General features: G+C 44.0%; 1 protein-coding gene across 4 annotated transcripts in view; it reads left to right on the forward strand.

Moving 5' to 3' along the window:
* The window catches only part of LOC147895371 (putative gamma-glutamyl hydrolase 3), a 134868-nt gene that overhangs the window by 75919 nt on the left and 43127 nt on the right, over positions 1 to 15822 (forward strand). For all 4 annotated transcript variants that reach the window (XM_087383637.1, XM_087383638.1, XM_087383636.1 and 1 more), the window contains one exon: positions 12850 to 12910. In XM_087383637.1, the coding sequence (XP_087239763.1) occupies positions 12850 to 12910 (61 nt within the window). The remainder of the gene's footprint in view (positions 1 to 12849; positions 12911 to 15822) is intronic.

Genomic DNA, 15822 nt, shown 5'->3' on the forward strand with positions numbered 1-15822 from the left:
AGAAAAGCTAAGCATTTCTTATGGACTGAGCGTCAAGATAAATCTTTTACAGCTTTGAAAGAAGCTCTCACACAAGCTCCTGTGTTGCAATTACCTGATTTCTCTAGATCATTCTTTGTAGTTGTAACTGATGCTAGTGGATATGGAATTGGAGCCGTACTTATGTAAGATGGACATACAATAGCATATGAGAGCTAAAAATTAACATTAGCAGAATGCAATTATAGCACATATGATAAAGAATTAACCGTTGTTGTGCATGCCTTACGAATGTGGAAACATTATTTGATGGGATCTGAGTTTCTTATTAAAACTGATCAGCAAAGTATCAAGCATTTGTTAACTCAGTCACTAATATCCGATAGGCACATCAAGTGGGCATCATTTATACAGAGTTTTCAGCCCATGATTCAGTATCAACCTGGAAAGGAAAATGTAGTTGCTGATGCTCTTAGCAGAAAGCCAAGTATTGATCACATCACTGCTGTAGAGACCCAGCCTTTTGAAGGTATGAAGAATTCTTATCAAGGGGATCGAGACTTTTCCGATATATGGAACAAATTAGAGAATAACAATTGGAATCCTATGTTGGACTATTCATGCAATGATGGATACCTCTTTTATCAAAAGAAATTATGCATCACTCGACCCTTTAGACAAATTGTAATGGAGGAAATGCACCAACCACCATATATGGGACATAGGGGAGTGACTGCCACTTTATTAGTGATAGCAAGAGAATTTCATTGGCCTACTATAAGAAAAGATGTGGCTAAGTTTGTAGCCGAATGCCTCACTTGTCAGAAAATCAAGAGTTCAAAGGCAAGACCCCAGGATTGCTAATGCCTTTGTCTATTCCTACGCAACCTTGGGAACAAATATCTATGGATTTCATAACAGGTTTTCCCACTACAGCGAATCAAAATGATATGATTTGGACGATAGTAGATCGCTTTAGTAAGCAAGCTTATTTCATCCCATGCAAGAAGACTTTAACAACTCAGCAAGCTGCACATTTATTCATCAAGCATATCTTTGTTCATCATGGCTTGCTAAAGATTATAGTGTCTGGTGGAGATTCGAAGTTTTGTAGTAATTTTTGGACGTCATTATTTCATAATCTAGGCACTAAATTAGACTTTTCATCAGCTTTTCATCCAGAATCGAATGGACAAACTGAAGTTACAAACAATACTATTCTGGATATGATAAGAGCTTATGGAGGAAGTCAACCAAAGACTTGGGATAAATACATTCATCTCTTACAGTTTGCTTATAATAATACTTCTCATTCTGCAACTGGAAGAGCACCCTTTGAGATTATCTATGGGAAGGTTTTACCTATTCCTATCACACGATTAACCCATAGAGTGGAAGCAGTAGATGCATTTACCCATGATTATCAAAATATTCTCAAAGAAGTTCGAGAAGCGATTGCAATAGCTCAAGAGAAGTATACTAAACAAGCTAATAAGAAACAGAAAAACATGCTTTTCAAAGAAGACGATTATGTACTTCTTTGGATTGAGAAAAGAAGATTGAAGAGTGTTGAGAAATGGCTAGTAATCAAGATGTCACCACGTTTTTATGGAGCATTCAAGGTGATTCAGAAAATCAATGATCTAGCTTATAGGCTTGAATTACCTGATAATTGAAAAATACATAATGCTTTCCATATCAGCCTCTTAAACCCCTTCAAAGGACCTTTACCTATTCATCCTATCTATGAAGAGGCCCCATTGATTGTTGATGAAGAAGAAATTCTAGAACCCGAATTCATTGTTAATCATCAACAGACCTCGACCCGAAAAGGAAATGTCTATACTAAATACTTGCTCAAATTTAAGAACCATCCAAGAGACGATGCTTAGTGGATGCCTGAGCGGTTCTTTCGAACTTTTCCATACCTCCTTAGTTCCTATAATCAAACACGCAACTGAGGTCAGTTGCAATCCAAGCAAGATGGATGTTACGGAAATTATATTTATGATATATCTTGCTTTGGACATTATTATTTTTAGTTGAGTGTGACTATGGCAAAGTACTCCATAGGAGCGCACCGGACGCGGCGGGAGTCCTAGTGGATACTTTGTGTGGTTAGTTGGGGACGCCTGACTAGCTTGTGTTTTGCCATGCTAGATGGTCGGTATTGTGGGTGATTCCATGTTAATACTGATGTCGCTAGTGTTATTGGTGTTGTGCTTGATTATTGTGCTTTGAGCGCGGTTATGTTGGGATCGGTTGATTCGGTGATTCGTTCAATCGATTGTTAATAACTGATGTAATTGGCGGCTTGAGTACAGGTGATGAAACTCATAGCGAGGATTGGAGTTAGTACGAGGGTAGCGATCGAGGTGTCGCACAGCGCATTATTTATGGCCATGGGCCAAATTTGTATTTGTTTTATTATTGCAAGTTTGAGCAATATATTTTAGTGGACATAATTCATTTTTGGGCCCTAAGATGGCTATGTAAAGCAAATCCCTCATTTTTGGATGAGAGGGATAATTTTGGCTCCTTGGTGCTTTTATGAAAAATCATAAATACTCTAGATGAGGAAGCGTGAGCCACTCATCTAGGGGGGGGAGATTGTACCCATTCTGCTGTCGCTTCCATGGTGTGATTGTGTTCTTCTCCTCCAATTGATTAGGTGGTGAATTTGTGTGATAAGAATTACCTTTTGGTTTTAGCAGTGATCTCTGTAGAAGCTAAGCTTCATTGGGAGTTTGCTCGGTCCCAACCAAGTCCGGAAAATGTGTAGTTGTAAGAGATCCTCATGGATTACCTAGTTAACCTTGTGTGACAGGAGGGGAGAAAACGGAGTGTCCATACTGTACTGGAAGGGAGGGAGTCTATCCATGTGGAGCCCCAATTGCTCAAACCATCTCTTTGTGCGTGCATACAAGCATCTCTGGTCACCTCCTGCTGTAAGTGCCATAGAGGAGGACAATGCTAGCCATCGTAGCTTGCTGCGCCCAGAAGTGTAATCCCCATACTTTTTGACTCGGTACAGATACGTGATGATCTGTAATGCAACATCTAGTTGTAATGGGAATGACCCAAACTCAGCCTGAATGATCTGGTGAGGAACAGATGACTTACCACGAATTATCCATAGCATGAGAACCTGTAGCTGCTTCACACGAGCCCACTCTATATCCGACAAGTCTGGCCCCCGGCAAGGGCTGCCATACATCCCCGTTGGACGGACCAAGGAGTGAAAAAGCAGCCCCTTGGTTCGTGGATCTTGAAAGTGCGAGCGTAAGCACTGCCTCTCTAGTCTGGCCAATGAAGCGTATCCTCTGCATAGGCGTGCTTGCATTGCGGGTCTGATAGTGAAGATGGGTCCGGAGAGGACAACCCCAAGATACGTGTGATGAAACTATCTCAACAGGTGACCCATCAAACGTGAACTGCTCCTGGCGCATGACGGCTCGAGATGTATTGAAGATCATAACCTTGGTTTTACCCAGGTTGACCTTCAAATCATGAGACTCACAAAAGGACTGTAGTGGGTCAAGGTGTCTTTGGAGCCCCTCTACTGAGGAAGACAAAAGAGCCACGTCATCTGCACAAAGCAATATCCGGATCAGCGTCCCAACAAGAGAGCAATAATCCCCCTCTTGTGTCTGCATTACTGTCTTGAGCTCGTCTATGTAGAGGCCAAACAGGGTAGGTGATAAAATAGACTCTTGTTTGACCCCAATAGTGCTCATGGTCTCCTCTGTCCACCCAGATCCTGTCCGGACTCTACTTGAGACTCTCTCGTAAAGTGCCATGACAGCCCAAATGATCTCCTGGTCATAACCCAAATCCTGTAGGTGCTGTAGGAGGCGGGCTCTTGGAACCATGTCAAATGCCTTGCGGAATCCACAAAGCAACTGTAAACCCTGTGTTTCTGTGCCCTCACCTCCGAGAGAGAGAGAGAGAGAGAGAGAGAGAGAGAGAGAGAGGTGTATTCATGAGCATGGTGAGCATTCCCTTTGTCTTGCGTCCCTCCCATGTCAACATCTTACCCACTAGTCCTTGTGTGTCTCGGGCCTTCCCAAGAGAGAGAGAGAGAGAGAGAGAGAGAGAGAGAACGTCCGTGGAAGGCCTAGTGGGCCTATGGGACAAAGTGCGCAAAAAAGTAGACTCATACAAGCATCAGTGGGCTGGAGCAAAGTTCGCGCTAGGGCCCTTGCTGAGTAATCTATGCTAACAAAATCATAATCAGTCCAGCACAAGCTGAATCAAGTCAATCTCGGAGCTGGGACTTAGAAACCGATGCCTGGCACAGTGATGACTCTCTGGTGAGCTGTGAAAATATCTCGTATGTGCGTCTGTGGAGCTGTCTCTCATTGTGGCGCGAGCCGCGGTTTCTCAATGCATGAAATCCCTAGGATGAACTTGGCAACAATCTTGCAAGCCAGCAGCCTGAAGCAACCTACGGAAAGCTTTTGGCAACACCAAGACACTCCTTCCAACAAACTATGGAATCCCAATGCCACACTCAGTGCAAGAACAGGAAATCTTATGCCACAACGTAGTGCCAACTCTCTTCTTGCATGTGCACACACAAGCCCACAACAACACTTGGAAACCAGTGCCAAAAACTGTCACAATATCTCTCAACCACCTGCCAATCCTTGCAGAAGCAATAACTTTTGATACAGAAGTCAGATTGATGCACTGTAAAAACGAAAATTGTACCCTCAAGCTGTCCTACTACTTTTTTTTAGAAAGCATGTTGAAATTCGATGTGTAGCTCAAGATATAGTGTCTGCATTGCTCGCCTATCTGTGAAAACTGCATGTATAAACCAGCTCCCACGGTCTCTTTTGCCTGAGAATCTCTTCCAAAAACAGCTCTGTGACCCAAATCAGCTCGTTTGTTTGTGAAAAACCATGACCTCCTTAGCTTTTTGGCACTACAAATCCCTCCAAAAGCAGCTTATCATGCAAAAAACAACCTTAGATCTATTTTTAGCTGACATGCACCCATGTACTATCTGCTTTTTCAGTTTTTGCTAAAGATGTCTCCAAGTAAACCACATGACCACATGTAGCTAACCGACCCTCGTCATAAATACTCTAGTAGAGTGTGCTCATCTCTCAGTACTTCCCTTAGTCTCTATCGTCCTCATCATATGCATTTAGTTGCTAGTTTCCCAAGATCCACAATTAGAAGTTTGTGAGTGTGCCAGTTATCCGTGAGTGGCCATGAGCACTTCATTATCAGTTCCTGTAATCAGGGTCTCCCCAAAATCTCATAATAGGAAAATCATGATTACATACAAAGCAAAACAAAAAACTCTTATAGGCTCTCTATTGCTACTTCCTAGCTCTCGTACCTAGAGCTAATCCACACTAGCCTAGTTTTGCGCCTACGAGTGCTAATCCTACCTACCTGCTGGTGCTCCTATATGTCATATATACATCATATAGCATATTTGCAGTGATTTCTTGGGCTCCAAAAATAGGCCCATCATACTTTCCCCTCTCCGTACTGCTAGGACATTCATGTCAATAGCACTTTGCTTCCTTGTTGGATGCTTTGGCTCAGTCAAACACAACCTCTGCCTTTTTTGTTTTTGCTAAAAATGTCTCCAAGTAAACCACAAGACCACATGTAGGTAACCGGCCTCGTCATAAAGACACTAGTAGAGTGCACTCCTCTCTCAGTACTTTCCTTAGTCTCCATCGTCCTCATCATATGTACTTAGTTGCTAGTTTCCTAAGATCCACAATTAGAAGTCTGTGAGTGTGCTAGTTATGTGTGAGTGGCCATGAGCACTTCATCATCACTTCTTGTAATGAGGATCTCCCCACAATATCATATTAGGAAAATCATGATTATTTACGAAAGCAAAACAAAAAACTCTTATAGGCCCTCTATTGCTACTACCTAGCTCTCATACCTAGATCTAATCTAATTTAGCCTAGATTTGCGCCTAGCAGTGCTAATCCTACCTACCTACTGGTGCTCCTATGTGTGATATATACATCATGTGCCATGTTACAGTGATTTCGTGGGCTCCAAAAATAGGTCCATCATATTTTGCCCTCTCCCCACAGCTAGGGCATTCATGTCCAGCAACAAAGTACCTCGCTGTTGGATGCTTTGGCTTAGTCACGACGCTATGCCCAGTCAACCTCTACGTCCTGTGGTCTAGCCGCCTCTTGTTGCTCTCTGATCTATCGCAGTAGTGTCTCGTTGTGCCAGCGCATCTCCATCAAATAGAGCCCAATATCGACATGATCTTGGAAATGGATCAATTGTGATAGTGGACCAAAGCCACTCCCCTCCAGGTAGAGACAGTGTGGTGTCCTGGTATCTCATAATAGGTTGGGAAAATACATAGAAAATGCTCCCCTGTCTCATTCGGCCCCCAACATACATAGCATGCAAATCCTCTGCTCTCTGGGTATAGCTGCAGCTCTCCCCGCCTCAATCCTCAGCTGATGGGACGAAACCCACATTTGTCCAATGGCAATCCTTAGTGCATGCGAGTCTCCTCTATCCTCGAGATACTGGGGTCTGATGATGAATCCCTCCTTCGATACTGTCAGGAAGTGGTCGCGAAAGAGCTAGATCTTGGTGGGGAACTCTTGGTCCCCTCCCCAAGTCTGAGATGTGTCGAGCTGGAGAAGATCTAACCGTATGATACGGCTGATCTCATCTCGTGGGATCGGTTCAGGAGAAGCGTCCATGTTGTTCAGGATAATGTGCCTGGTAAGCTAGGTGGATATACTAATGTCTACATAACAAGCGAGACTTTCTAAGATCTTGATTTTGCCTCCTGGATGATGGACCACAAAGTGAAGATGTGATCTAAAGTCTTGTCTCTAGAGCCGAGTCTGTTCCCAAAACCTGTTGCTCGAGTTTTTTTGAAAGTGCTAATTTGTATAGAGACCATAGACCTTGGCCTCGGATGCTATCGAATGTCCCAGAGCTTGCTCGCCTGTGAGGTAGGTCTCATCTCTTGATACTCAACATCAAACTACGAGTTTTGGTGCATCTTCTTGGCAAGAGGACATGTTGTAGATTGGCATGTGCATGAGAATGATTTGAAGGCAGCATCTAGAACCGTTGATACTAGGGTGTCCAAGGTATGGGCAAGATCTACATCATCTCCAAGGAAGGTCGATAGCTTATGAGACAAGTGGCTCTCATAGATAACATGAAAGGCATGATCAAAGTGTATCTAGACATGGTGGTGGTAGGGGGATCGGAACCTATGTCAAGTTTAATAGATGAGATGGCGAATGCTAGATAGGAATGGTTGGTGTCGAGCAGGAGGGGGACTATAAAGTCGTATAACGTGCTACAAAGTCTAGGGACCCCATAAAATAGGCTATTGTGCTTGTCCCCTTACGATGTGGCCAACAAGTAAGGTCTCTAGATAACGGCCATCAATGAAGGCCATTATAGATGATGAAGTCGCGTACCGCCCCTATCTCATACAAGTAACGCCATACCCTGTCACCTGTGGTGCGTCATCTGAGTGCCTCACCCCTAGCTCTACTTGATCCACTTCTGGTACTTTGAGGGGGTCATGTACAAAATCTAGCAGGCCAACCTGCTTGCTCCCCATGTGTGCATTGAAGTCCCCTAGGAGGAGGTTCTCCCCTTGCCTAGAGAACTTCGGGATGTCATTGCGTATTGTCTCATTTGGTCTATGGTTCTCTGCAGTGACCTCATGCACATTGGACGATGTATCCGAAAGTAACACACTTCGATGAAGATAGGGTGTGCAATCACGTTAGATGTTTGAACTCGTATCCAAGATGCATGATGTGCCACACATGCTTCTCCTTTCGCACCACAGGTATGAGCGGTCTCAGTTGTGCTATGAAAAGAACTGCTATATCTCTAGAACCTCGTACCCACTACCTCTTCTCATCTTCTTCTAGACTCCCACATGTATGGTCACTATGGGTATCCCTCTCTCAAGCCTCTCGACTCTTTTGTGTCTCAGTATAAAAGATAACATGTCTATCATTGTACGTCTCTGAGAACCCCCTTGGATTAGACGATAACGTACCGTTTTAACTCCTCACAGCCATGTGTAATCTGTTCGATACCCCTGTCCCATAGTCCTGACACCGTCATGTGGCTTATTATAGGTTTCATAAGACCAAAGGGTCTTTAAGATTGAAGAAAACTAGATACAATAAATAACCAAAGGGTGGAGCCCTGAAGTGGTCTCTCACACCTACAATTGGTATCAAAAACCCAAAAAAGAAGAGGTAGAGAGATATACTGTGATGTCTCTACAAGAGGGTGTACTTAGAATATCGTTTCGATATGAAAGAGAGCCATAGAAGATCACTGAGAAACTGAATTGTCGCACTAGGTGTTAGATCCTCTCTATGATGTTTGGGAGACCAGGGCCATCACTTGGTGGAAGATAGAGGAAATAATCTCGATTGGCAATAGCTCTGGGGAAGGTTGGCATTGTTGAGGAATGAAGTCAATGCTAGGCCGTTGTTGGTGATCAACCTGTAGGGTACTCGTGCCCCTCTTCTCCTTTGTGGTCTTTGAGAGAGAGCTTGCCGTCTAGCAAGCGTAACCATCTCTCCTGTCACGTGTCTCCGTAAGGAGGGGATATCTATGGGTCAATAGGCTGACATGTGTTTTGTGGTGTGCTCTTTGGGGCTCATAAGCCTTGTGCCCAATGACCTCTAGTTAGTGTCTCCCGAGTGCAAGAAGTCTGAGATCGTGCTCTGGTTGGGCTCCATTAGGAACTCTAGATCTCATTTGTGCACTCTGAGCAATCGATCTGTGTCATTGGTCCTTTTGTAGAAAAGTTGCCACACGTCTCTAATTTGGGTGGACCAGGAATGTTAAGAGTGGCCCTAATCTGCTCTTGAATAGGCAGTGGCGGTCTTGTCCTCGGATCCCATAATATTCAGGGCATCTAAAGGCAAAGTGCTCCTCTGACTCAACCTCCTACGTGTCGCATTAGGTGCAGAGCCGTCCTTCATAGGAGAGGCCTTCTATGTGTTTTTATCTTAACACGCCGTTGGTAGAGGGCAGGCGAAACTGCTCACTTGAGATGTGGAAGATGGATTCAAGTATAGCGAGAGGATTGATGAAACCCCCCTTTGAGATCTACAGACAATGATCTTTGTAGAAGTTGAGTTATACCGGAAGTTTGTGGGGTGCTAACCGGGTCCTTTATGTGTGGAGTTGTAGGAGAGCCTTCCTAATGACCTGGTTTGTCTCATGATAGGTGAGCAGGATATATGGGGTCTCCAAGCTATATTGAAACGGTGGAAAATTTTCCATGTGGAGCTGTAGGCTTGCAAACAATCTGCTATACCAACTCCTGTGGTTTCCCTCTGCCACTAGTGCCATAGACAAGGTCAAGGCCCAGCAAGGTAGCTTGCTCCGTCTTGATGTCATGGTACCAAATTTTAACTCTATGGAGATATGTGGCTACCTGAAAGGTTGCATCAAGCAGTAGGGGGATGTCTTTAAACTCTAGCAGAAGGATCGGATATGAGACCAGCGGATTACCTGTACAAACAATAAAGCCTGCACCCTCTCTCTCTGGATGTGTGTACCTCTAATAGGTCTGGGCCCTGAAGGGGCTGCCATACATCCCAGGTGGGGGACAAGAGAATCGAAGAGCAGAGACTTGGTGCTGGGATCCTGAAAGTAGGTTGGAAACAATATCGCTCAAGTTTGGTGAGTGCGGCATACATTCTGCTCACTTGGGCTTGCATGGCTGGTCTCATGGTGAAGATCGGGCCTGAAAAGACAATTCCCAAGTATGTATAAGACATGACTATCTCCATAGTGCCCCATTGAAAGTGAACTGCCAGAAAGTCTGAAGTGTGTCCAAATGTCACTGGAGTCCCTTGGTAGAAGAGGAGAGTGAGGTCACATCATTTGCATGTAGGAGAATCGAGACAAGAGATCCAGCTAAGGTTGGGCCGCCCAGTGTCACAATCAATGACTCAAGCTCATTGATGTACAGTCCAAAACGAGGTCGGTGGTAAAGGAAATCCTTGCTTGACCCCAATTGTACTCATGTCCTCCTCCGTTCACCCAGCCACTCTCCAAACTCTGCTTGATACCTGCTCGTAGATTGTTATGACTGCCCAAATAATATCCAGACTGTACCCTAATTCTTATAGACGGTCTGGCAGAAATGCCTCAGACATTACTGCACCCATTTATGACCCTCTCTGACTGACCATTTGTCTTAGGATGGTATATTGTACTTGGGAGTGAGTATATCACCCAAAGCAGTAAATAGCTCCTGCCAAAGTAGGCTATGAGTTTCACACTGATAAACATCTGTGCAAATACTTGGTGTTTAAACACATTGATAGCCAACTTGAGATGCTGAATAATGTGTCTGGTGGGGATGAAATGGGCCTGTTTATTAAGCATGTCAACTACCATACACCATAAGTCTTTGTGGATGCCCGTATGCCCTGCCATCGGACATGAATGCATTTCTCTGAAAGCCAATGTTTTATATTGTGAGTTTGGAACCAGCTAAATCCTGTTGCGGAGCCACAATAGGCCATTTGCACAGTGATTTCAGCATGATTCTCACATGAGTGGTCCTGCAAATCTGAAAATATGGCTTCTTCCCTCATTCTGCATGTGCTCTCCTGAATGCCATGCACACAACCTTGCTTGGTTTATAATGTGAGACTACAGACAATGTGTGAGCCCACATGCTAGACAACGCATTTGCAACCATATTACCATTCTCAAATACGACAGGGCTTAAAAATGAAATAGGAATGTGGGATCACTGCTCCTTCCTGCTCAACCTTGGTCCCTTTCCCTCTCTTTTCTTACAGCAAGTCCTATTGTTCTTCTTCTTCATCCCCTTGCTGTCTTCATCTGCCCTCGCATTTATCCACACCCTGGTCTGCTGCCCTTTGCTTTTAGAGTGCAACAAATGTTGACAGATAATGCTGACAATGAGACCTGTCCTGCTCTATCTGTTGCAATGGGATTAAGAGCCCATGACTTGCCAGGGATGAGCTGGCATCCATGAGCTAGCAGATGGAAGATGCTGTGTACAGATGCGCAAGTGCTAGTCGATTGAACCAAACCCAGAAAGGTAGGAGAGATGGCGTCCATGAGCTAGCCGATGGAATATGCTGTGTACAGATGCGCAAGTGCTAGTCGATTGAACCAAACCCACACCCTGGTCTGCTGCCCTTTGCTTTTAGAGTGCAACAAATGTTGACAGATAATGCTGACAATGAGACCTGTCCTGCTCTATCTGTTGCAATGGGATGAAGAGCCCATGACTTGCCAGGGATGAGCTGGCGTCCATGAGCTAGCCGATGGAATATGCTGTGTACAGATGCGCAAGTGCTAGTCGATTGAAGCAAACCCAGAAAGGTAGGAGAGAACAGCGGACAGTTCCTCTACCTAGCAGACGATTCATTCACCTCACCAAGAAGACAGAGGTTGGAAGGGTAGTGAGTGGCTGTTTTTTTGGTGGGCGGGGGGCAGAGGGAGCAGCAAAGGAGATGAAGGTGCTAGGATGGTGGAGGAAAAAGGAAAAGTGGGAATTGGAGGGCTGACAGGAAGAAGATTTTAGTAAGGGAAGGGGATGTGGCAAAATTGCATGCTTTTTTTTGGGGGGGGGGGGGGGGGCGGGGTTCCGGATGAAGAGGGGTGGTACAGTGTGTTGATGAAAGGTAGCATCTGGGCTTGAGCTAAAACAGGGGCACGAGAGATGGTGTGAGAAGCAAGTGAGGGGGAGTAAGATTTCAGCATTTAGGTATAAGGAAAAAGGGGGGATAAAATTGCATCAAAGGGGAAGATGGGGAAATCAATTGTTAATGGAAAGGGCACCAGAGAAAGATTTCAGCTGGTTAAGGGATGGAGAAGGGCAGCAGAGGGAGAGGTTGATGATGATTTTAAAAATCTTTCCCAGAGATATGGCCTATGCAATCCAAAAAAGTGACAATCTCTTTGACCTAGGAGGCTGCTGCTTTTTTTTTTCATAAAAAATATTACTTCATTAAGTATGAATGAAAACCGCAAGAGCAAGCTCTAATGCAGGAGTACATCATGCCATGCATGAGAAAAAAAAAACCAGCTCAAAAAGAGCTAACAAAAATCCAAGGTGGAGGCTGAAAATGCCACCTCAACCCTGAAGGAGACTCAGAGAAGAAAGGAGATCTTCTCCAAACTCTGAAAAAAGTCTCTCTCCTGGCTGTATTTGCTCCTAGAGGATACCTGCATGCTCGCCCAGATGGCCATCAATGTGTGTATAGTATCAGTCCATATACTGGGCATAGACGGAAGGGTGAACTAGCGAACCCTCCATCGTCTCCGTGCATCTGGCCCTCCAAATATGCCAAGCTGCAATGCTAGCCTTTGTTTCATATGGTGTGAGATTCTTTCTTGCATGCATGAATTTGTCACAGGCCATGCAGACTTTCTGTTTCTGTGTCAAGATTATACTAAAAAAAGAAATAGTTATTTTTTCATGCAATGATTAGATTGATTCAGTATTTGGTATGCCTCCTGTGTATTTCACTAAAACAGAGAAAGGATTGGAAGGAACTTTTGTCTCCTACGAAGTTGTCGGATCCTAAGTAGGACGTTTTGATTAGAATAGTCTAGGCTATTACTTCTACATGCTCATGTATGGGGCAGTTTCAACGACATCCTTTGCATTGGTTACAGGATTGATTTTTTAAAATTTCTCTGAAAATTATCGACGGTGATATGCACGATAACACTCAATAGTATCATACATTAATCAAATTATAGATGTTCAAATAATTTCAACCTTTGAATGTGTTCTGCATTCTCAGTGAGATCTCAAGAAAAGGATACAAAATGAGTTTTTGTAGATGCTGTGTCATTCTGCAGGTTTCCTACAAGGATAATTGAGAAGCTTAGCTCAGAATGCCTTGCTATGGAGAACCATCAAGTAAGCAAAAGCGTATATTGCCAAGTTTCACACTGTGCTTTTAGAAGTACATAGAGGGACAATGAGAAAACACCTAGACTGTTTGGTTGAGAGTGAACCTACTTTTGGGCTCTGTGATAGGATCTCATAGTATGTATTACATTTGTATGCAAAGATTGGATCGTGTAAGAGAAATTTGGGGTGAACCACCAGAGTGGTCAACTGCTATTGTCATACAGATGCAGTTTCTTCCTTTGAGATGATTGTTGGAGTCTGAAGTCTGGTTTACATTGGTTCTTTGGCTTTTATGATGATTGCAAGTCTCTTTGCAATTGTTATGGCTGAATGTGTTGCTTAACTTGCCTATCCTAATGTTAATCCTGCTACCATATAGGTAGTGGTGCCATTTCTCGAAAGCATGCAGAATGGTCAGCATTTCCTGATCATAAATATGACAGTTCAATTCCTTGGCTGTAATTTTCTGCTCTCGAAAGCTATAACTCCATGCTGCTTTCTCAGAACAGACCCCAGGCCTGTGCCACTTGCATCCGTCTCTACAATGAAAGGGCATGAAAAATCAGGGCACACTAATACAGGTGCATTACTCAAGGCATGTTTGAGGTCCTCAAAACTGAGTTGTGCTTCTCCTAACCATTTGAAAGCATCCTTTTCAACAAGTCAGTGAGAGGGGCTGCTGTCCTCTTGGCAATAAATCTCCTGTAGAAAGAAGTCAGACCCAAAAAGCCTCTGATTTTGGTGGGATTTTGCGGCTGTGGCCAGTCCCTTATGCATTTTACCTTGGCTGGATCCACCCGAATTCCATCCTTGCGCACAATGTGGCCAAGATATTCAACCTCTTCCACCATGAAAGTGCATTTGCTGGCTTTAGCATAAAGCCGATGCAATCTCAAGATCTCCAGGACTTGTTTGACATGTCTGATATGTTCCTGCTTGTCCTTGCTGTAATGAGGATGTCATAAAAAAAACCAGCACATATTTGTAAAGAAGAGGCTGCAAAATCTTATTCATGAGTGCTTGGAAAGTAGCCGGTGCATTGGTCAATCCAAAAGGCATAACTTTGAACTTATATAAACCTCTTTCTGTGCGAAAGGTGCTCATCTCCTTCTCTCATTCTGATTTGGTGGTAGCCTGACCTCAAATCAATCTTAGTGAAAAATCGAGCACCCTTGAGTTCATCCAATAGGTCATCTATCCTAGGGATCATAAACCTGTTCTTGATAGTAGCCTTATTCAAGTCTCTGTAGTCAATGCACATGCAGTATGAACCGTCTTTCTTTCACCAGGAGCACTGGGGATGCAAAAGGAGAAGTGCTATGAGAGATAAAGTTCTTCTCAAGCAATTCTCGCACCTGGGTGGACACTTCTTCTCGTTCTACCTTCGAGAGACGGTACAGAGCCTTATTAATTGGCTTGCTACCAGGCTCAAGAAATATGGCATGATCAACATCTCTTCATGGAGACAACTGTGAAGGCATATCAACAAACACATCTGTAAATTCTGAGAGCAATTTCTACCTATCACAATCCTCCACATGGGAAATGCTACCCTCCTGAGAAACTGACACATTCAATGCATAGATGGCACACTCCCTCTTGCCAGCTGCTTCGCTGAAATGACCTGCAATTTGGGGGTTGCAATACCATGCAATGTTATGGATCTTCGCCTGTGAACAAAGCTGAGTGACAAGGCATTTAAGTCCATGCTGATTTTGCCCAAGGATTTCAGCCAATCACAGCCCAGGACAGGATCATGGTCAATCTCAGTAGCAATCAGTCCCACCTTGTGTAAGGTCTTAGAATTGATGAAACTATGAGTGCTACCGCTGTTCACAAGCATGTGAACAATCATGCCATTAATTTTCCCTTTCAATCTGATAGTGTCAGCACTTTTAGCACCCATCAAGGCATGAAAAGAGATAGCATAAATTGTTTGCTGCACATCCCAATAGATCTCCTCCTCGTCCACAGGAGCATTTCCATTTGCATCTTCTCGTGCAAGAAAAGACATAGCAACCTGATGCTCCACAAGAAAAGACGTAGGTCTACGAACTCGCATGCCACCAGTGGGCTAAATGTCCAGTGATGACATATCATATCATGACCAGTTGCACCAGCCGGATCAAAGGGGAAATCAATCCCCTTCATGGCTCATTGTCAGGAGCCTCATCCGCATCATGTGTCTTGTTGTCTCATCATGAGAGGCATCGAATGAATCTGTGGCATCAACCAAATCCTCATCATCAGAGATTTCAACGATCATATTGAGCTTGGCTGACCCAGCATTCCGCATCTTGCAAACATCTCGATGCTCAGGGGTCCATTTCTCCCCACACTTAAAAGCACAAGTTTGCCTTTTTTTTTGCTGTCCATTATGGCCCTGGTATACTGCTTAATTTCTGATTGTTCATTTTCAGAAATAGGCTTAGTTCCGGGCTTGGCATCTGATGGCCTGTATGGCCTGGCATAGGGCATTTTACTACCTGAAATAGTAAGAAACCTTGGAAAGGGCGCTGCTGTAAATTTTTTATCATGCCAATCAGTCACCTTAGGCTTCTTCTCAGCCTCATTTGCATTCCCATATGCGCTGCCCGCTGTCATCTTAGACTTGCTGGTATATTTAGGCTCAAATACTTTTGCCAATTGGGCTGCACGCTCAATTGTTTGAGGGTTATGTGCCTTCACATCTGCAGCAAGAGAAGGACTCAATCCCTAGATGAAACGCAACAACTTCCCTCTCTCAGAGACGTCTTGTACTTTCAATGAAAGTCTCAAAAAACGCTGCAAGTACTCTTGGATATTTGCGATAATGCATAGAATTCAGCCAGATATTGCTCCATCATGAGTGGGGATACAAATGTGGTGATCATCAACTCCTTGAATTCTTTCCATGTGGCTGGCCTCTGAGGGGAGTC

This window comes from Dipteris shenzhenensis, chromosome 13 (genome assembly GCF_047967505.1).
Source record: "Dipteris shenzhenensis isolate YYH24624 ecotype China chromosome 13, Dip_SZ_1.0, whole genome shotgun sequence".
In the NCBI taxonomy this organism is placed as follows: domain Eukaryota; kingdom Viridiplantae; phylum Streptophyta; class Polypodiopsida; order Gleicheniales; family Dipteridaceae; genus Dipteris; species Dipteris shenzhenensis.